This window comes from Chenopodium quinoa, unplaced genomic scaffold, assembly GCF_001683475.1.
Source record: "Chenopodium quinoa cultivar QQ74 unplaced genomic scaffold, ASM168347v1, whole genome shotgun sequence".
Classification (NCBI taxonomy): Eukaryota; Viridiplantae; Streptophyta; class Magnoliopsida; order Caryophyllales; family Amaranthaceae; genus Chenopodium; species Chenopodium quinoa.
Genome location: NW_018745234.1, coordinates 40,839 through 62,513, shown reverse-complemented (window position 1 = coordinate 62,513; position 21,675 = coordinate 40,839). Strand labels below are relative to the sequence as shown.

Here is a 21,675-nt window from a genome sequence, read left to right as displayed (position 1 = left end):
TAATTCTAATCACCAAATCACCATAAATAATTCATCATCACAAATCATTCACCAACACCTATCAATAAATTTCATCCAACACCTATCATGATACTACTTGGAATTAATTTAACAAAGCCTAGCATGCTTCTATACACTTAAACTTTACCAAGTACGCGAACGTACCTCTAACACGATCTCAAAATAGCCACGATTACACAAAGTCACTCACTTGGAAGTCTCCTACAAACCACAATTATAAAGGAGTCTTAATACCCTTCTAACACAAAATTCCAGTAATATATACTCTCTTTAAATCACTCAAAAACCCTTTAAAATAATCTGAATTTTTATCTAAAACCCTTACTTTATTCCCCAATTAAATGGGTAATTAAAGGTCATTTCAAGAGACTTAGATTAGACTTATATATAAAAATTCCAGCATTATTAAAACTTATAAAATTGCTGTAATTTGGTTTAAAAACATTAATTGTAATAATTTCAATCAACCACAATCAAATTCCATCCATAAACATTAATTTAAAAACCTAGGGTTTCCAATCTTGGGGCTTTTTAATTAAAAACCAAAATCTGAAAATTATAATTAAAATACTTGTTATTAAACATCCTAAGAATTATCACAAAACCCAAAAACAACAATTGGATTTAGGGTAGATTTAATTAAAATAAGAAAAACAACATATATCTTTCGTTAAAATCAAAAACTGCCCGAAAACCATATTTAGAGGCTGAATTTGGCCACGAAAGGGTGGTGTAAGTTTTGTTTAGAATATTGTTTAAACACGAAAAACACTTTTTTTTTGTAAAAATCAGATGAGTTAGAATTTAATCGTGATTACATCGAGACTAAGAAAATTACGAACGGAGAATACGCAACATGCAACCACCTGGTCGCTGCTGCCACGCTGCCTGGTGGCTGCTGCCACTGACGAAGGTTGGTGGTGGTGGCCGGTGTGTGTGGTGGTGGTGTGGTGGTTAAACAATATATAATTAAATTAATTAAGTAAAGGGAAAGGGGGAAATTAAGGGGAAAATTAAATAACAAGAGAGAGAATTTACCTTTGGGTGAATTCCACCCTAGGCACATAAGGGGTATTTATACCCTCTCTCTCAATCCTCCTACTTAATTCCCTTAGTAATCCCTTTCCTAATCAAATTAGGGTTTGACTTTCTTTAAAACTTTGACTTTTAAATTATTTAATATAAAATAATGTGCCCTAATATTTTAAATCATAAAATCCAAAATTTTCAAGATTATTAAATAATAAAATATATTTTTAATTAAAATCATTCTTTTGTATTGAAGAAACCCTAAATAATTTATTTCATATTGTTTAAATACTTCAAGAAATACTTATTTAAATTTAAAAAACGTATAAAAATACGGGGTATTACATCCTCCAACTGATCCAAGAGGGAAATTCAAACCCAATTGGATAGAACCATACCGCATAATTAAAATTCTATCAGGAGGGGCTGTTAGATTAATAGATACTAGTGGCGACGAAATCCGTCAATTAATAAACATTGATCGCCTTAAAAAATATTACATATAAATTCCGGATAAACTTGTTCATTTAAATTTCTAAATTAAATTTCATAGCATTCAAATAAAAAGATTATAAGTGTTATGAATTTACCGAACTCCACGGTAAAACTCATCACACTTGGGGGGGGGGGGGGGGGGGGGGAAGACCTAAAAAAATAATAAATATATATCCTCATTTAAGTGTTCTACATTTTACCGAACACCATGGTAAAATTCACAATACTTGGGGGGGTGGGGGTAGATAAAAAAAATATCAATCAAAACGAGCCATTCAAGTGTTCGGATTGTTTTCGAACTCCACGAAAAAAATTCCTCACATTTGGGGGGGGGGTAATAAAATATCCAAAATAATAAAATAAATTTTTTTCACTTGTTTCAAATCGTGGTAAAAAAAAAAAATTAACACTCGTACCACAGGTGCCGTGCGCAACTCACAAAGTTGCGCCACGCTGCCACGCGCAACTAAGTTGGTTGCGCGCGCCACCTGATGAGGAAATATGAACCTAAAATTTTTCACTTGAAGAAGATTAATTATGATTTTTACTAGCGATAAAATAAAGGTGTATTCAATCTTATATATATTCGGAAAACAAACATTAAACTTAGATTTAAATTATTAAACAAAGTTTGATTAATTTTTCATTAAATTTCTACAAGTAGGATTAAAGAAAAATAAAACAAAAAAATAAATTTACACAAGAACTACGCGAGACCTGATTTCGTAATACAAATACGTAGGTAAAAAAATAACAATTAAATAAAAGAGTTCTCAAAATCAGACAAGTGTTTCTTTGTGGGATAACCAAAAGAAACTAAGGGGTATTACTTCTACAACAAATCCGAGATGGACTACATGTTTGAAAATCAAGTTTGGGACTTGGTTGATTTTCCCGAAGGTTACACACCTATAGGTTGCAAATGGATTTTCAAGTTAAAAACCGACAAATATGGAAATGCATATATATATACAAAGCTAGATTGGTGGCAAAAGGTTACAGGAAAATTCACGGCGTTGATTATGATGAAACTTTTTCGCCAGTTGTCATGCTTAAGTCTGTCCGGATTACCCTAGCAATTGCCGCATATTATGATTATGAAATATGGAAAATGGATATCAAAACCGCCATCCTTAATGGGATTTTGGAAGAAACTGTGTACATGACACAGCCGGAAGGTCTTGTTGATCCAAGAAATGCTGGGAAGGTATGCAAGCTTAAGATGTCCATTTATGGATTAAAGCAGGCAAGCAAAAGTTGGATTCTACGATTCGATGAAGCCATTAGTAAGTTTTGTTTTATCAAGAATCCAGATGAGTTGTGTTTACAAGAAGGTCAGTGGGAGTGACATCGCATTCCTCGTCTCATATGTCGATGACATATTGCTCATTGGAAACAGCATTCTAATGTTGGAGTCTGTAAAGACTTGGCTTGGAAAGTGTTTTTCAATGAAAGACTTGGGAGAAGCACAGTACATATTGGGCATCAAGATCTATCGAGATAGATCTAAAAGGATGAGTGGATTGAGCCAAAGTACTTATATTGATAAGGTACTGGCACAATTCAACATGGAATGGGCCAAGAGAAGGCACCTACCCATGTCACATGGTATAACTCTTAGCAAGAAGCAGTGTCCACATACACCTAATGAGCGAGAGAGGATGAACCAGATCCCATATGCTTCGCTTATCAGATCGATCATGTATGCCATGATATGTACTAGGCCGGATGTATCGTATGCCTTGAGTGCTACGAGCCGATACCAATCAGACCCAGGAGAGACGCATTGGACTACAGCCAAGAATATCCTAAAGTACCTGAAAAGGAACAAGGATAAATTTCTTGTCTATGGTGGGAGTAATGATTTGGTTGTCAAAGGTTATACCGACGCAAGCTTCCAGACTGATAGAGACGACTCCAAGTCGTAGTCAGGGTACATATTCTGCCAAAATGGAGGAGCATTTAGTTGGAAGAGTGCTAAGCAAAGCACAACTGCAGATTCTACAACTGAAGTCGAATACTTGGCAGCTTTAGAAGCAGCTAAGGAGGCAGTTTGGACTCGTAAGTTCATTGGTGAACTTGATGTTTTTACCCTCCATCAAGGGTCCGATAAACCTCTATTGTGATAACAATGGAGCTATTGCTCAGGCTAGGGAGCCAAGGGAACATCAGAAGGTCAAAGATGTCAAGAGGCAATTTCACATGATAAGGGAATGGAAGTCCAAGGGTGAAATCAAAATTTGTAAGATTAGAACGGACGACAATGTAGCCGATCCACTCATTAAACCTTTGCCTCAAGTGAAACACAACAAGCACGTTGAGGCAATGGGAATCAGGCATGTTGGAGATTGGCTTTGATTTCCCTATTCATGTGTTTTAATAAAATTTAAGGTATTTAATGTAAAACACTATGTTGAATCATTCATTTTTGGAGCAATCAAATTTTCTGCAATCAAATTTAATTGTGGTTTAGAATTAAATAATGAGCCCATTCGATTTATGAGAATATTCAAAACAGGGTATCAAGACCATGTCTTGGATAAAGAAACACCTGTTAAGTGAACATTGAATATTTCAATCGAAAACTATCCCTAATCAAGGTCATTTAAATGATGGACGATTAATGACCACTTGAGATTAGTGTGTAGTATGATTTATAGCACCGTTTCTTGTGCTACAAGGACATGATTGTCATAAATCATTTGCATAGGTATTAGTTTGGAACTATACCGGATCGACCTATGAGAATACTTTAAGAGATTTAAAATCGTCATAAGTATATTTCTCATTATAGCTATCGGAACCTTTTTCCTCGACCATGAGTATTGTAAGTTCTCTTGTTTGAGTACTAGTCCGTTTTGATGTTGTCAAACGTCTGCTATAAATGGGGATTATAACGGCAACAATCGGGCGGCTAGGTTATCTTAGTAAGGGAAGCTAACAATACAAGACTGGGAATGTCCCCCTATTAACAATAGGGAACATGTCTTTGTTATTTACAAGGCCTCTCGAAGAGCGAGACTGTGAAAATGCATGGTCATGCTCAGATGGATTTTAGAAATTATCTGCTTATTGACAGTCGAACTAGAAAATCGAGAAACACTTCTGGACGTAATAAGGATGACGAAGAATCTTACCTTATAGTTCATGAAGAGACATTAAGTGACATAGAAAATGAGTTGTACACTAACTACACACTTGTCCGGAAGGACAAGTGGGAGATTGAAAGGAATGGTGTCCTTCCAAACAGAGTATTATTCCAATAGAGGGTTCGGAATTATTAGAAAGCTAATTATTCAGTAAGGTAAAGTGATCGGAATGTCTAGGTTGAGGCCGCTTCCGATCAGTAATATTAATGTATAATTAATATTACAGCTTAATCTTGACTGAACCCTTTGGGTCACACCTCAATCGAGTAACTAATCCGAGGCGACGAATAAATCCGAAGGATTAGATGAGTCATTAGTGTATTACGAACAAAGACGTCGGATATCGAGTGTAGAGCGTCGAAACCAAGTGTCGTAAGTCGAGTCGAATTTAGAATTCAACGAGACAAGGAATCAAGAAAACAACAAATTACAAATATACCCTTAGTCTCGGAATGCCCCAAGAAATCCGAGAGCCAAGGGCAATATAGTTAGCCAAGGCAATCGCACCATGCTGAGCTAGCTAGCAGCGCATGCGTGCTAGCATCGCAAGCTAGCAGCACTGGCTAGCTAGCTGGTGCGCTAGGCGTGTTAGCATGCTAGTGCCTCGCACATAGCAGCACCTACCGCACCATCGCAAGGCCAGCAGCACGCAAGTGCTTGCTAGGCCTCGCTAGCACAAACAACGCAGCAGCTGCAGCAACATGCAATGCATGCGTGGGCTGCGGGTGTGCGTGCTTTCGTGCTGGGCTGCGTGCACGCCCAGCGCCCAGCTAGCAAGCCTAGCCAAGGGGCCAAGCCGCAAGCAAGGCAGCCTTGGCGCCCAAGGCTGGCAGCACCAGTAGGCGCGCGTGCATTGGTTATGTGTATGTGGGGAGCTAGTTTGTACCACCCCAATAATTCTCTCTTTAAAAACCTGTAAATACCTTTAACAATCTGCAAGAGAATTACTGACGTGCTACCGCCACGTGTTCAAACGTTAAGGCTAGTTCAGAAATGGCAGCGGAAAAACTAACTCAGTTATAAGTAAATTTCAAAACCAAAAATCAAACCAAATTTAGTCTTACAAGTCGGAACCATTAAGACCCTTATTTAAAACCCAATAAAAGTAGTAATTAAACCAAACCAGTGTTAAATTAAATCCAGACTTATGAAATGAAATATACTGTAGAAACATCCACACTCCTCTCAAAATCCCATCACCTTGATGCAAGATCTGATTATGTAAAAACCTGAGATTAATCTGCTCCCCAATATTACAAGTGTAAAAATTGGATCATTACAGGGTCATTGAAAAGGCGAAGGCCATGAACATGAAAAAGACATACAAAAGCACGCAATCAGCAACGCTGAGTACATACAAGCTACGAAATATAACAAAGAATCCCTAGCATATTACTAAAAATCAATCAGCACACCCAATCTAATTATTGACTCAAACACACGCCTCAACTGTTAACATTACTAAGAATTCATTGATTACTAACAACAATTCATTTCATTTCATTTATTGATTGGATTAAGCAATAGACAAGGTTGTCTCCCCATGCTCCATTTCGGAACATCAATGAAAGAAAAACCCCATGCCTCCTTTCAGAAACGTCAATAAACATCCAATGGCAGACGGGCGCGACTCTGTGGCCATAGCTAGTATGAGATCTCATCTAACTCCTTATAGTTTTAAAAAAAAAACATTTGTAAATAAGAGACTCGTAGATCAGACGACCTCTAGAAAGTACACGGCTAATGCCCCGTGAACCCCAACCCCTGATTGTCAATACTCTAGATGTGCACAAATCCAGAGTTTTATTGCTCATCCATATTGCACTTTACGCGATTTACAAGTTTAAACTTGGTGATGACTCAATGCAAAACAATACAACCAATCATACATCAATCATTCAAACAATTCAAATTTCCAATTCAATTCTTGATTTATTAGTGACAAACAATATTTGGTATTGAATCCTTTAACTACCTCGGTGTATAAACACCTTAAGTGCATAAGGCACCTCCATCCTTAACCTCGTCTTATAAGACTTTGAATCTCCCTTTACTCATTCCATTTCAATAATCATGAAAGAGTAATATAATAGTTCATATATTCATGTACCTTTGTCTCTAAGCTCATCTTGCAAGTTAATGCATAAATAATACTTACAAGATAAATTAATACGCATTTCTCATACATGAAACAAAACCAATCATCACATTATTCACCAATCAAACTTACTACCATACAATTCCAACCAATCCACAAGTTTCCTAGCATGATTCTAAGTATTCCAAGTCCTTAAACATGCTTCTAGAGTCAAGGTTTTCGTATCCTTATACGTACTTTGAGTAAACGAGTTGGTTGGCCACTTTAGGAACTAAAAATCGCCTTCTACAAAGTCCTCTCCTAAACCAAACAAAAATAATTCAATCAATACCCAAGCAATATAATTTACAGCAATACTAACTTACTTTAAAACCCCTTAAACCTTTGAAATAATGCTTTTAAATTGTTCCCAATAGCCAAAGTTAATAATTCAATAGTTCAACTATAAGTCTATATGTTAAAATCATGAAAATATAGCTTATAACATAAAATTCCAGCAACTTTAAAGTAAGGATTATAATCTGAAAATTTAATTTAAGAATATAAAACAACCTCGTAAACATCTCTTCTTGAAATAATCATTATGTAGTAGGTTAGTATGTTAAAAACCTAAAAATCCATCATAAACCATGATTTAAAACCTTTAAAACCAAGATTAAAAATCTAAAAATTTAATTTAATAGTAGAATGTATGAATACAACAATCTAAACTTGAAATATATAACTAGAATTCAATTAGTTTCATAAAAACTCAATCAAACCTTCAAAATTCAATTAAACAACACTTTAAAACCTTCCTTTTTGCTAGAATTAAAAGCTTATATATTATTCTTAAAATTTCCTACATAAAAACATTAAAATACATACTTATTCATAAAATTACAACAAGTTTAGAGCTTTATAAAAATCCGAAAATTTATTTTAAACATTAAACCTTCGTTAAAAATAAAAAACTGTCCGAAAACCATATTTAGAGGCTGAATTTGGCCACGAAAAGTGGTGTACACTACCAAAGGTAGTGATTATTGATTAGAACGTCGTTTACACACGAAAAACACTAGTTTTTGTAAAATCGGACGAGTTAGATCTAAACGTGATAAAAAAAAATTAAGAACTGAGATCATAGTTGATTACGAAAAACTGAAAATTTGCTTTTGAATTTAGCATCATCAATTATCATAGTAGACTTACAATATAATCATGCTTCAATTAAATAATTTTAGCAACACGTTTAAAACCCTAAAACATGAAAACTAACCGTTTTAAGCCCTAATTTTCTTAACTAAATAAATCTGAAATTTTATTTCATAGTTTAAACATAATAAAACTCATAAATTTATAATCTTTTATAATTCTTATACATAATCAAACCATAATAATAACAATTAAATAACAAAATTGATAAAGATTTAAACTTGGGTTGAATTAACAAAAGAAGAGAAAACAGGAGGGAAAAAGGAGAGAGGGGCGAACTACTGTCGAGGAGGGGGCTGCGGTGGACGCTAGAGCAGCAGTGGTGGCGTCGGTGGTGGCTGGTGTCACCGCGCAGCAAACATAATTTTTTATTATTATTATTATTATTATTATTATTATTATTATTATTATTATTATTATTATTATTATTATTATTATTTTGTAAAGTCATGAAAACAAGGGGAAGCAAAAGGGAAGGTAGTAGCAGCAACTTACGTGAGGTTTGGAGTGAAAGGGGAAAATATTGTAGGTGGGTATAAATAATAGAAGTGGGTTTTGTGGTTTCCTAATCCAAATATAATTAGGATGACTTGTTTAGGCCCAAATATATGTCGAGGTTTAGAAATAAGATGTAAGGTTGGGCTTGAGGTAATATGGACTAAGCTCTTAATTTGTACAGTAGAATGATTATTAACAATAGCTAGTAATGACTAAATAACTTAAAATTAATTTATTATTTTCAAAATACTTATAAAAAAATATAAAATTATCGTAAAATAATCATATAATTAATAATAAAATATAATTATAATAGTTACAAAATCATGGGGGATTACACGGTTTGTGTGGGTTGCTTGGGGAGCAAGGAGTGGATGGTCCCCCCCCCTTGTGGTCCTCACCTAACCTCTTGCTCTCCAGTTGACACTTGTTGTTTGTTGATTCACTTGCATTTTAATTTGTTTTTGAATTAAAATAAATTGAATAAAGTGCATTTTAACCAACTCTCCCACATTGATGGGAGATTGGAATTCAAGGCTCCCTTCCCTATAAATACTTATCATTTGGGATTGGGAAGGGACACTTGAATTGAGAATTTTAAGGGATCTCCTAGAAGAGAATACCTCAATTCTAATACTCTAAGTTCTTGGTCTAGCCCCGACTAACCTTCGAAGTGGGGACCGTTCGAGTCGGGTCTCGAGGGTGTGAGCCATCGGAGGCTCACGCGCTTGCGAAGCTAGCGCTTTCAAGTACGAGCTCTAAAGGAGCGAAGCACGCATAGAGGGTAAAATCGTCTTTTCTCTCTCTTAGTTAATTAATTATGTGATTATTATTTAATATGCATGTTTAGTTACATTAATTTGTGTGCGGGTCTTGGGAGGGTTTCATTCCACGTATTGTCGGACACTATGAAACCCAACAAGCACGAGCCCTAGCCACGCCTCGGATCGGAGGCAAGTGGCTAGGGGCCGCACGCATCAAGGCGCCAAGCCATCGCAACCCCACAAGGCCCAGCTAGGCTGGCCGTGATGTGTGGGGCTGGCTAGGATGCCTCATGGGCCTGCACGCCACAGCACACCTCAAGGCGGGCTGCCAGCAAGCAAAGTGTGCTTGCATTGGCGCTGCTAGGCCTGCTGTGATGCTACTGCTTTCTTGCGGGTGCGTGGGCTTGTGGTGGCATCCGTGGGCCTGTTGTGATGCTACTGCTTGCTTGCGTGTGTGCGTGGGCTTGTGGTGGCATCCGTGGGCCTGCGGGCATGGGCTAGCATGCCTAGCCTTGTGGCGCAAGGCTGGCCTTGCTGCCCAAGGCCGAGCAGCTGCCCGGGATGACCGAGTAGGTGGGGAGGGCAAGCTTTGCCTTGCTCTCCAAGGCCAAGGTGGCCCTCCCACCTACTCCCTCTTTGTGTGATGACACTTGGCATTTGATTATTATTTCATGGCTATTTAATTTCATTTGGAATTAAATAAAATTTTATTTTGCCTTTTACCAACTATCCCACATTGAAAGATGATGGGATTTCAAGGAGCACTATTCCCTATAAATACCAATCATTTGGCATTTGGGAGAGGCACTTGAGCTGGTGAACTTTAAGGATCTCCTAGAAGAGAAAACCTTTGTTCTAATAACTTTAAGTTATTTTTGGTCTAGCCTCGACTAAGTTTCGGGGTAGAGACCGGTGTAGTTCAGTAGTGAGGGTGTGAGCCGTTGGAGGTTCTCGCATTTGCGAAATTTGGCGCTTTCAAGTCTGAGCTTGAGGTTGAGCGAAGCACACTACAAGGGTAAGCATTCTCTCTCTTCTTTCTCTCTTCTCTTATGTTGATGTTTGTTTTGCATGTTTTTATTTATGTTGTAATTATTATGCATGCAATCCGGTTATCAGGTTTTGTTTCCGCGCGGTGTTGGAAACCGCAAAACCCAACAGCGGTACAAGAGGCTCTTGCATTTAATTTTTACAACTAATAATTAATTAAGGTGATTTAAATGGATTTAAATTTCTGGTTTTCCTGTCTAATAAGATTAGAAGCCCGGTTTTAATTACTTTAATCTCGTATTTATGCTAATTTTGGCTAAAGAGCCCTGATTTGGACTCAAAATTAGTGAATTTTGGGTGGAATCGATGTTCTAAATCGTTCTTTATCCACAAAGTAATTAAAAAACGCATCCCAGAGGCCAAAATCCACCAAGAAATGTGTTTTTCGAGGGGGGTTTTTTATTTTTGATGAAAAATTTTAAATCTCTAAACCTTGATTAATTATGGCATGAAATTGTTGGATTATGTGTTTGATTATACCATTAATCTTCTGCAATTATAACCCTTATTAAGCATGTTTATGAAGTCATAATTAGTGCTTAATTTGGTGAGCTCATTTTTCACATAAACTTGCAATTTCACATTTTTGCAAAATAATTGTTTGGAGTGTGAATGTTTATAGTGAAAATGCAATTTTGAAGCCCCTAAAATGTTAAAGATCTAATCTTTAATTTTTTTATTTGGTTGGATCTTAACTTTCTAAATTCCATAATGAACTAATTTTTGGTTTTAATCATTTTTGAGTTGATTAAAGTCTTAAATGTTCAAACTTGTGATTGAAATTTGATTACTCTTCATGTTGGAAGAATGTAATTTTTCAAGTTTGCACAAGTTGGTGTTGGAGAAATTTTTCATTGGATGATTGTGTTCATTTTTCCAACTCCTTTTTGTCAAATCTCATTATTAATTTATGTTGGTTAAATTAATTGTGAGAATAGCCCTCAATTTTTGTAGCATCAAGTTGAGCCAAAAATAATTTAAAGAATGGTTCTTGAATTAATTTTGGTTTGTGCACTAAAATTGAGTTTATTTAAGTTGGACTTGTTTTATATTTTCATTTTGCTCAATATTAGTTCTAAAAATAATTTAGAATTAATTTTTATGTCACACAAAAATCGGAATAAAATTCCGAGGCACAAGCACGCAAATCGAGGCAGGAGCCTCGAGCATATCTCTCGACCAGCTGGGCTGCTTGAGCAGCCTGCGTATGGCTAAAACCACTCGTGTTTTTTTTTTTCTTTGCCTAATATCATGTTCAAGCAAACTACAAAACCCTAACCCTTATTATTTGAGGGATACAAGCATATATATATATTTATTAACTATTCTTTAATTTATCAGTATTATCAATCATGATTGCTTATATTTTCAATAAACTATTAACCACACTATTATTCTTTTTTTTTTTTTAATATTGTAAGTCAATTAAATTATCTAAAACTATGTGTCGATCAAAGTGTGACACTTATTAAAACATGCATAGAGTATTAGTTTTTGCACAAATTTTAATTTATACAAAAACTAAAGTACACCGGCCATATATCATAAACAAACCTAAAAATATGCACAAAAATAAATAAATTGTAGAGGATATGCGGTTACAAAAGATGCAATAATTGATAATATTGAGATAAGAACAACAAAAAAGGATCTTTTACCAAAATGGCTAATTTAACAAAAGTTTTTTCTAAAATGGCTAATTATAAATTTTAACTAGGTAAATAATTGACTAGAAAGGAAAATTATTTATTTCTTATTTTCGTTTGAATCAAAAAGGTTCACATTTTTGGTTTTTTTCCTAATTTTTTTTTATTTGGTAATTATTTATATTTTAAGATGAGCAATACCTTAAATTCCCCTTATCGTCGTATAAATTTGTGGTTGTGTTGATAGAACAATACTACTTCAAATTCAAATTTTTTGTGATACGAACAAGACAAAAAGAAAAATAGTTTTTTTTTTTTTTTTGTGATCTTGAAATTAGGGTTCTTATGAGCGACATTACGTATATCTGTATAAAGCTTTTAAATTGTCCAACTAAAAAAACCCCAAAAAACAATAGATTAAAATAAACCCAAAAACACACACACAAAAAAAAAAAAAAAAAAAAAAAAAAGTGAACCAAACTGGTTCTAAGGAAAATAAAAAACAAATAATTTTCTTCCAAGTCAACATTTTAGTTAGTTCTGGAATTAAGATTTACAACTAGCCGTTTTGGTAAATACTTTTGTAAAATTAGTTATTTTGGTAAAAGATCTAACAAAAAAAGTACTATGTACAATCCATAATGTAAAATAACACTTAACCTTATTTTTGCTAAACTGAAATTATTTTTAATAAATTGAAATTATTTTGCTGAACATCAATTATTTTCATTGAATTGAAATTAATTTTACTAAACTAAAGTTCTTTGTATTGAATTGAAATTATTTTTACTGATTTTCTATTATAATTCTTCTTAAAAGTTACTGTTCTACCGAATATTTTTTTTTTAAGGGTGAAGGGAACGAGCCCTAACTCATACCTCAATGAAAGTACGAAATGTATGGCTGAGCTGAGGATGATGTGTATTTTGATAATCCAAGGCCGAAGACTCATACTTCAGATGCAGTATTCCATTTGCGCTTTCCTTCCGTATCAGATTTTGTTGCCTTTCGTACAATATGATGATGTACCCCTAAAAGAGAGTTATTTAGTGTTTTGATCACTGACTCGACCTGTTGTTGTTACACAATAGTCACATTTCTTCTATAACAAACTCAAATTTGTTGGGTACGTATTTCCCCCTGCACGGAGGAAGATCTAGTTTCATACCTGCCTCTGTTAATACCTTCTTCATTGAGTAAAGGTTTCTAGATAACTTATAGGTGATTTTTTTTTTTTTTTTCTTTTGGAAAAGGACCTAGGAAATGAGACCAATTGTCATTAGCTAGAAACTGTCATGTTTAATTGTTTATGGATGCAAACTTGCCTAGTCTTTCTAGTAGTTTTACAGCTAGCAAATAAAAGGAGACACTGGCCTGTTGCTGCATGTAATTTGTTCCACATTACTCGAACTAGAGTCATTGTTGCTGCTAGTTCTTATAAGGATTAAGTAACTAACCAACAAAAGACATGATTTTGGTAAGTACAATAATGTACAAAACATGTGTACGTTGTCGTCCCACACTTGTATTAAACGACATAAAGAACCTGTAATTTTTAACCCAAGCGGATTACTTCTCCTGTCGATTGGCTTTGTAAGTTGGCTGATCAATATATCAACATGTATACACTCCTCTTAGGAACTTAGCGTCTATGTCGTGGTGTATTTATATTTCTGCACATGTGCTCATCAACCATTTCAGTCATTGTCTACCAATAGTGTTGCTGCTTATCTTGCTGACCCTTAATTTAAAAATGGACTGACTCTATAGGAAGTTGAAGTGACCAATATTTCCAAGTTATGCCTTTTGGCCCTTTTCTTTATCTTATTTTTAACGTACCCATATTATATTTGCTACCTGACGGCGAACCACAGTACAAGATCTGCAAATGAGTAAAAGAGCTCATGTGGGAATCAAATGCTCGTCTTTCTTGTGTCTACTGCTATCCTGTTTTTCACTCGCGTACATTGATTTTTGTGTGCTGTAATCGTGTAGCTGAGGAATCAAAGGCGGGATCCATGGGAATCCTTCTCTTGGATGAGGTCTTTTCTAGGCTCTTTGTTATGTTATATAAATAGTTGTGGCAAATGCTTTAGAAACAAATATCACTTCCTAATCTACAAAAAAAAAAAAAAAAAAAAAAAAAAAAAAAAAAAAAAAAGAAAAGATATACACATATTTGTCGAAAAGTTTAAAAATGGAAAATCTAAAAACTTCTTCCCACACCCGTTCACTTAGTTTGCCATCCACTTCACATCCACTCAATGCAAGCATTGAAATTCAGTTCTGTAAGCTGAGGGCGGCAACTCAAGCAAGGCCCTCTTCTTTATCAATATGCCAAAACTTGTGCAACATAAAGGACTTGTATGAGCAGATGAATGATATGATTCATTTGCCAAACAACCAACAAGTTCTTTCTAATGAGCATCACAAGAAAGAGGTTGAAAGGGTTCTCGAGGGATCTCTTTCTTTGTTAGATGCCTCTAGCTCTGGACTTGATGCACTATCCCAAATGAAAGATTCTATTCTAGAAATTGAATCAGCTCTCCGTAGGGGTATCAATGATGAAGGAATCCATATATTTGAGGTGTCGAGAAAGAAGGTCTGCAAGGTACTCTCCAAGAGCCTTGCAAATTTAAAGAAAGCCGAGAAGAACTGTGCCTTAACACAACCTGAAGGTGCCTGCATTACTGTGAGAATGCTAAAAGAGGCTGAGGCAATCAGTCTGTCAATATTGAAGTCTCTTTTCTCATTTCTGATGGGGAATAAGGCAGCTTCTCAGACACGCGGCTGGTCCTTAGTTGCAAAACTTGTGAAGTCTAAGCATGTATCTCGCGATGCAGAAAACATTACTGAAGTAGTCTGCATAGATAATGCCCTGAGCACTCTTTCAGACAACCATTCAAGTGATGAAACTAAGGTTGTACTAAGGCAATTAGAGCTGTTAGAAAAGGTCATCCTTGACCTCGAAGATGGCTTGGAGTCTATCTCTAGATGCTTTGTTAGAACAAGAGTTTCCCTTCTCAATGTATACAACTAGGAATCTGTAATAGTTATTCAGGCTACCAATTTTGTACAAAGATCAGAAAGTTTTGTATTATTTTGAACTAAAGAATTTGAATTATACAAATTGATCTCTCTTGCAACATAGTTAATTATCCTGTGTGTTAATTCTATTTCTTGCACTTTAATACTTTGCATGTTTCTTTGTGTGCATGTCTATGTGATCAAGTAGGCTGTGCTTCCAAGGTCCAATAATTTTCTGATACTTCGTATAAATTTTTTATGTTGCCTATTTCCCCTTGACTCTGCTAAGTTCTGTTGTGTATGTTCAATGTTGTCTTCCACTAGCACTCGTTCTAGTTTAATTTTCTTATTTTGGTAATCCGATTACTCTTTGGGTAAATAACCTAAGGAAAAATAATTCTGTGTACTAAGTATTATAAGTAACAAATAATTACTTTAGATCAGTAAAATTTAGTTTTGAGCAGTAGTTCAGTTTCCTATAAAGTTAAAACATTAACTGCTTATGAGAAATACACAAAAGAACCAAAGAATCAACAATGTATATCTACCTAGAAAAAATCAGTTTTAATCAGTTAATTCACTTTAACAAGAAAAAAATATTCAGCCTAATAGAATCAATGGAGTAAACAAGCTCTGAATATGTACTATAAAAATCTAAAATTCCTTAGGCCATGTTATCATAATCAATTTTCGGCTTGTTACTCACATGGTTCATGGTTGCTCCATTTTCCTGTAACCCAAACTGGTGATTATTACAGCCATGTCCTGTCATAGACTTTAGTTTCATAACTAAGCTCAGAGCTATTGAGATTCCAAATGTTTTTCCGAGGCAGCCCATATTGTTGAGATCTATATACAAATCCAATACAGCACGTTTTAAAATTTCTGTTTGCAGTTTTAGATAAGAAAAATGAATCAACATTTGATATCGTAATATTGATTTACTCAGATATTAGCAGCCATGAAATCTGGTTCGCGTTGTTTCCACATGCAAATTCTAACTACCTATCTTTGAGCTGAGTGCTGATGTGCTGTCATGTTTAAGCAGTCAGCGGCATTGAGATCTACAGAGCTTCTATTTTGAGCTACTAGAGCATCACACTGCATGCTTTGGATGAGTAATATAACAATATTTCCTTCAAAATGTACTAATTAATGTATTTAATATATCTTAAGCCACTTGTAGTTAATCTTAATTATACTTAAAGGTTTAATAAGCACTAATAGTTATTTTATTAGTTAGACTTTGGAAAGAGGCTCCACCCACGTGTATGTTCTCTTGCTTCATTTGGTTGTTTATCCGCGTCCCCTGAGACCTGAGTGCAACTTCTCAGTTTCTCAGTTAACACTTCATAGACTCGTAGCAAGCAGTGGAAACTTGGTTGTCTCAGGATTAGCTTTTCCCTCTATCTTGGTTTGTGAACACAAGCGAAAAGGTGGCTGAGGACAGTTTTATCAAATATTCTTAAATAGAGATGTTGCATTAGGTAAAACAAATGTGTTAAGACACTTGAGACAACATTTTCTATATGATGTTACACCTTGAACACGCGTATTGTCCATGTTACATCAACAGCTTCTATGCCTCCCCTTACATTTATTTTTATTTTTTTTTTTTTTGTTATAAGTTATGACCTCCTATGCTAGTTAGACGGTTGCTTACACTCTTGCATTGCAGAAATTCATTAAAATTGATTCTGCTGCATTTATTTATTTATTTTTCTAAAAAATTTCACAGGAAAAACTCTGTTTTCTGCTTTAAAATTTCTGAATCATATACATAACTTAAATTGGCATCTTTGATTAGGTGTTTTCACTAACCAAACTATCATAGATAAACTACTCTGCTTCTCTGTTAAGCATGTTTGTAGTCTGTAAGAGTTTGAAGTGAGCCAACTGGTGATTCTCTCAATCCTCCACTTCTCATTTATCTATGACCTTCACAGTCATTGAATGATACGAATATACGATTATTTCAAATTAACCTTTTACCCTTTTCTGTTCGAAGGAGCATTCTATTATACTTGCTCCCCAAAAGCCAAGAGTATTAATTTATCACAAATTATATTCCAGATCAAGTTATATTATCCAAGAGTAGCTTACACGCCTATATCAAATACACATGAGTCTGCACACCACTTGATCTGTGTGCAATTGAATGATGGAGCTCATGTGAGAAACTAAATGCTTGTCCTTTTTGTGTCTTCCAATCTCCTGCATGCCACTCGTGTACTTTGGTTTTTTCTTATAATATCCAGATGGTGTAGATCAATGAGGAATCAAAGGCGGCATCTATGGGAACCCTCCGCGTTGTCATACTCTAGCTTCCTTTCCCCATTGTATATAAATATAGAGGTTGGCCAAGGCTTTTTGTAGTAATTAAGCAACATAACATCTCTCCTATTCCTTAGTTTTTAGTAAAGGCTTAAAGTTTTTTTTTTAATATATAAAGTTCAGAAAAATGGCAATTCCAAAAACTTCTTTGCACAACCGTTCAGCCAGTTTACCATCCACATTTCACCCAATTGATGCAAACATTGAGAATACCCTGCGCGGGCTAAAGGCCTCACAAGCAACACCCTCATCTTCGTCTTCTTTATCCCAAAGCTTGCGCAGTGTGAAGGAATTGCATGAGCAAATGAACGAGTTGATTCGTTTACCACACAACGAACAAATCCTTTCACATAAACATTATAGGGTTGAAGTTGAAGAGGTTTTAGAAGGATCTCTTGCATTGCTAGATGCATCTAGCTCTGCACTCGATGCATTGTCTCAAATGAATCAATCCATTCTAGACCTTAAATCAGCTCTCCGAAGAGGAACCGTTGATGTAGGTGTTCATTCATATGTGATCTCAAGAAAGAAAATTAACAAGGTGCTTTCTAAGTGTCTTCTGACATTGAAGAAATCAGAGAAAAGCCGTGCCTTGGCACAGTCAGAAAATGCCTGTGCCATTGTAAGAACTCTAAAAGAGACTGAAACTATATGTCTAACAACTTTAAAGTCTCTTCTTCCATACATAATGGGGAAGAAGATCTCTCAAACACGCGGCTGGTCCTTGGTTGCGAAACTTGTTAAATCCAAAACTGCATCTTCTGATGCTGATAATCTTTCAAAAGTAGAGTACATTGATCATGCCCTGTGTTCTCTTTCTGATAAGTACTCAGCTGCTGAAACAAAGGATGTGATGAACCAATTAGATACATTAGAAACAATCGTTCAGGAACTCGAGAACTCCATGCAGTCTGTCTCAAGATGCTTTATTAAAACAAGAGTTTCCCTTCTCAATTTACTCAACCAATGATTGTTTAGGCAGCAAGTTTTGTAAAGATAAGGACACTTTGTAGCATTCATTGATTCTTTAATACATAATACTCTTGTTAAGGCACATATCTCTTGCAGCATAATTATATTGTGTATACTTTTATACTCTTGCATCATTATACCTCCTTGTTAAGTTGGACAAAACTAGCCAAAATCGAATCACCCAACCTAAAGTTACTGGACTGAGGTTCGTACTAAACTCTAACTAAATCAACTAAACCAATCCTAAAATCAATATGATCATAATAATTGTTCTGTAATTATGATAACGAAAAATAACAGACCTGAATATGACTAGGTCCAAAACCGATGTTGAACCAGATGACTCATGACTTAGAGGAAGTTTACAGTATCATAGATGATCCGTAACAATATGACCTTAACCAAACCCTTCTAAAGCATCCCGTTGCCATCTCTATATTCATTAATTATCAGCCTTACCTATGTGAACTACACGGATATCTCCAAGGCCAACTATTGTATGTTGCTTATGCTGTCTTTGTCTAACTGTCATTCAAGCTCGATCTTTAATTCCATCTCGGGAATGCAACTCATCCGTCTTCTTATCTTACATGTGGTGTAGTACCTAAGGGTTTAGTTATTCACATTATTACTTCATTTACATGTAACAATAATGTAAGCCTTCCTTGATAAACTCAATCATACAGTATATCACTAAACAGTGAGCTGTTAAGAATCTTGAGATTTCATTAACAGAAAGACTACATAATTAAGATCTGTATACAATCTTATCTTTATGAAATAGAGATTAGAGATACCTCGATTTACACCATTTTTCTCTGTTTTCTATAATTAACAATACATGCCATTCCCCATGAACATCGGTGTATTTGTTGATTAGGATAAAAATATATACGCATTTACGTACAATGATATCATTGTTGAGCTGAATCAAGATTTTATGAGTTTGAGTAAAGGTGAAAATAAAACCAATGCAACTCGAGACATTATATTTGGGGAATAACATTTGCCTTGTGCACATTTTGATTCTAATATTTATAAAATTGTAACTGATGCATAACTATTGCTATTTTCTAGTATTGCTTGTAATCCTGTATACAACCTTCTTTTCCCGGCTCTCAATCTCCCTTGACATCTTCAGGGGGGGGGGGGGGGGGGGGCGGATTTAAGAACAAAGCATGCAAGAGATGGTGATATGTGAGTCCAAGCATGAAGCACATGATTAACTTCATGTTGTCTCTTGCAGTAAGCAGACGTGCAAATTGTAAAGGGTACTACAGGACTATTCTGTTATTTCGATGCAGTGTTGTGGATCTCCATGTGTACTGATATCTGTCAATGCCACAGTGCCACACGCACCCTTCAGTGATCTAATGGCCTTTCGTAGTGTCCTCGGTCCATCTCAATTATAGCTCTGGAGTACTTGTCAAATGTTAAGTACCACCAATAATTTTTCTAACTCCATTGAGTTTTGGGGACCATTCGAGTTTACGTGCACTTCATCAGAAGCCAGGCAGTTTCTTTACACAATACATACTGTCAGAGAAGCTTGTATTATCTTATGCATGATCTTCCACATAATTATTGTAATTTGTGAGTGAATACACTTAGATAACACTCCTACACTATTTTAAAATGTAAGTTGTTGAGGTGCTATCCTGTTTCCTGACTGCAAAGCACATGATCTGCTACTTAGTATGAGCTCAACTGCTCAAGTGGGTATTTCAATGCTCGTCTTTGTTGTTGTGATAGCCATTATCCTGCATGTTGCTCGTGCAATTCGTTCAATTTTTTTCTTTAATAATCCATTCGTGTGGTTGAGGAATCAAGGGCTTCATCCACTGGAACCTTCCGCGTTGGTCCACATTAGCTTAGCCTTATTACACGTTCATTGGTCAAGGCAATCCAAAAGGGAGTTACTAATTTAGATTGTATTTAGAAAAGAAAATTATAATCGATCAAAACCAGTAATTAACTACCTTATATTTACATTTTGTGTTGTTAGCACTAATTTTAAACGGAAATCATCCAAATTTCAGTTAAATTTTATATGTTAATAATGGGGTTGGGCCCCATTAAAAGAAAGTTGGATGATTTTTGTTTAAAGGTAGGGCTAACTACACAAATTTCATGTATAATTTAGTTATTTTCAAAATAAAATTGAAAATAAGGTAGTTATTTGCAAAACTTGTGTTATATATGGTAGTTCTCCACAAATACTTGGTTTTTCCAAACATATAAATTGGGCCAATTTCATCATTTCACATGTTTGTAAAACTCCTAAGCAATAGGCCAAGTAAGCCCAAGTAAGTTTATCCTTGGACCTTGAAGAGCACAGTATAATTTGTTTTTTGATGTACTCATTGACTAACTTTTGTGATTTCTAGCTATAATAAAACATATATTTTATTAATATTCACTTTTTATAGTTTTACAATGTCGAGAATTAAAGATATTAATTGTTAAAATAGTGTGTTGACTAGCATGATAAAAAAATGGTGTCAACTAAATAAAAACGGAGGTAATATTATATAGAGAAATTAATTTCCATTACAATGCAAACATTTTTTTCTTATCAAAACGTAGATCTGTAAAACTTGTATAACTTCATCATGATAAAAAAATGGTGTCAACTAAATAAAAACGGAGGTAATATTATATAGAGAAATTAATTTCCATTACAATGCAAACATTTTTTTCTTATCAAAACGTAGATCTGTAAAACTTGTATAACTTCATTAATTTAAAAAAAAAAAAAAAAAAAATTGGCACATTCCTTATCTTAAAAATTAATCAAAGACTTTGTATGAGCTAGTATAGTAAATGTTTTCTTCATCATACCAGTAAATATTAAACAAGGAAGAGTTATTTTTTATGACTTTGATTAAGCGAAATGGTCCTGATAAATTGATAATACTCTATAAATATTGTTTTATAATTTGGGAATGATTATTATCATCACTTAATCTAGCTAAATCTTCGATACAACATCATTTTGAATATAAATAGTCCCTTAGATTAATCTCTAGTCCCAAAATTGTAAAATAAATGAAGCAGGCAATCCAAGTAATAAGATTTCTCATTGTGTTACTACTATGGAATTGCAAGTCCATTTATGGACAAACCTCGCGGTTTCTCACTGAGAATGCCCTTCTTTGGTCGAGTTGCTCAACCACACTCCCTGGTAGCACCTTCTACGCGCAGAATTATGTCACCACTCTCCGTGCTCTTGCTCAACAAGCAATCCAAGGTGACGTTTACAATAAGACTAACAATTTTTTATTTAAAAAATAATAACAAGTATATTGCAGATTTGTACTTTGTAGCACTTGTGTTTGTGGAATTGTGGGTAACGCTGTCAATTAGATCGAGTTGGATTTGGGTTCATGTTTGGGTTAGCT

General features: G+C 35.0%; 2 protein-coding genes across 2 annotated transcripts; both read left to right on the top strand.

Annotated features, from left to right (window-relative positions):
* The first annotated feature begins 14,138 nt into the window (after positions 1–14,138).
* Positions 14,139–14,981, top strand: LOC110711088. The gene has a single exon (XM_021889457.1). It carries the CDS (start codon positions 14,139–14,141, stop codon positions 14,979–14,981), a length of 843 nt encoding a protein of 280 aa, XP_021745149.1.
* Positions 14,982–17,429: 2,448 nt separating this feature from the next.
* Positions 17,430–18,272, top strand: LOC110711087. Its single transcript, XM_021889455.1, has one exon. The coding sequence runs from the start codon at positions 17,430–17,432 to the stop codon at positions 18,270–18,272; it is 843 nt and encodes a 280-aa protein (XP_021745147.1).
* Positions 18,273–21,675: the final 3,403 nt, after the last annotated feature.

Excerpts from the sequence above, each read along its gene's own strand:
- LOC110711088 (XM_021889457.1), top strand. The coding sequence starts at position 14,139 with ATGGAAAATCTAAAAACTTCTTCCCACACCCGTTCACTTAGTTTGCCA.
- LOC110711087 (XM_021889455.1), top strand. The coding sequence starts at position 17,430 with ATGGCAATTCCAAAAACTTCTTTGCACAACCGTTCAGCCAGTTTACCA.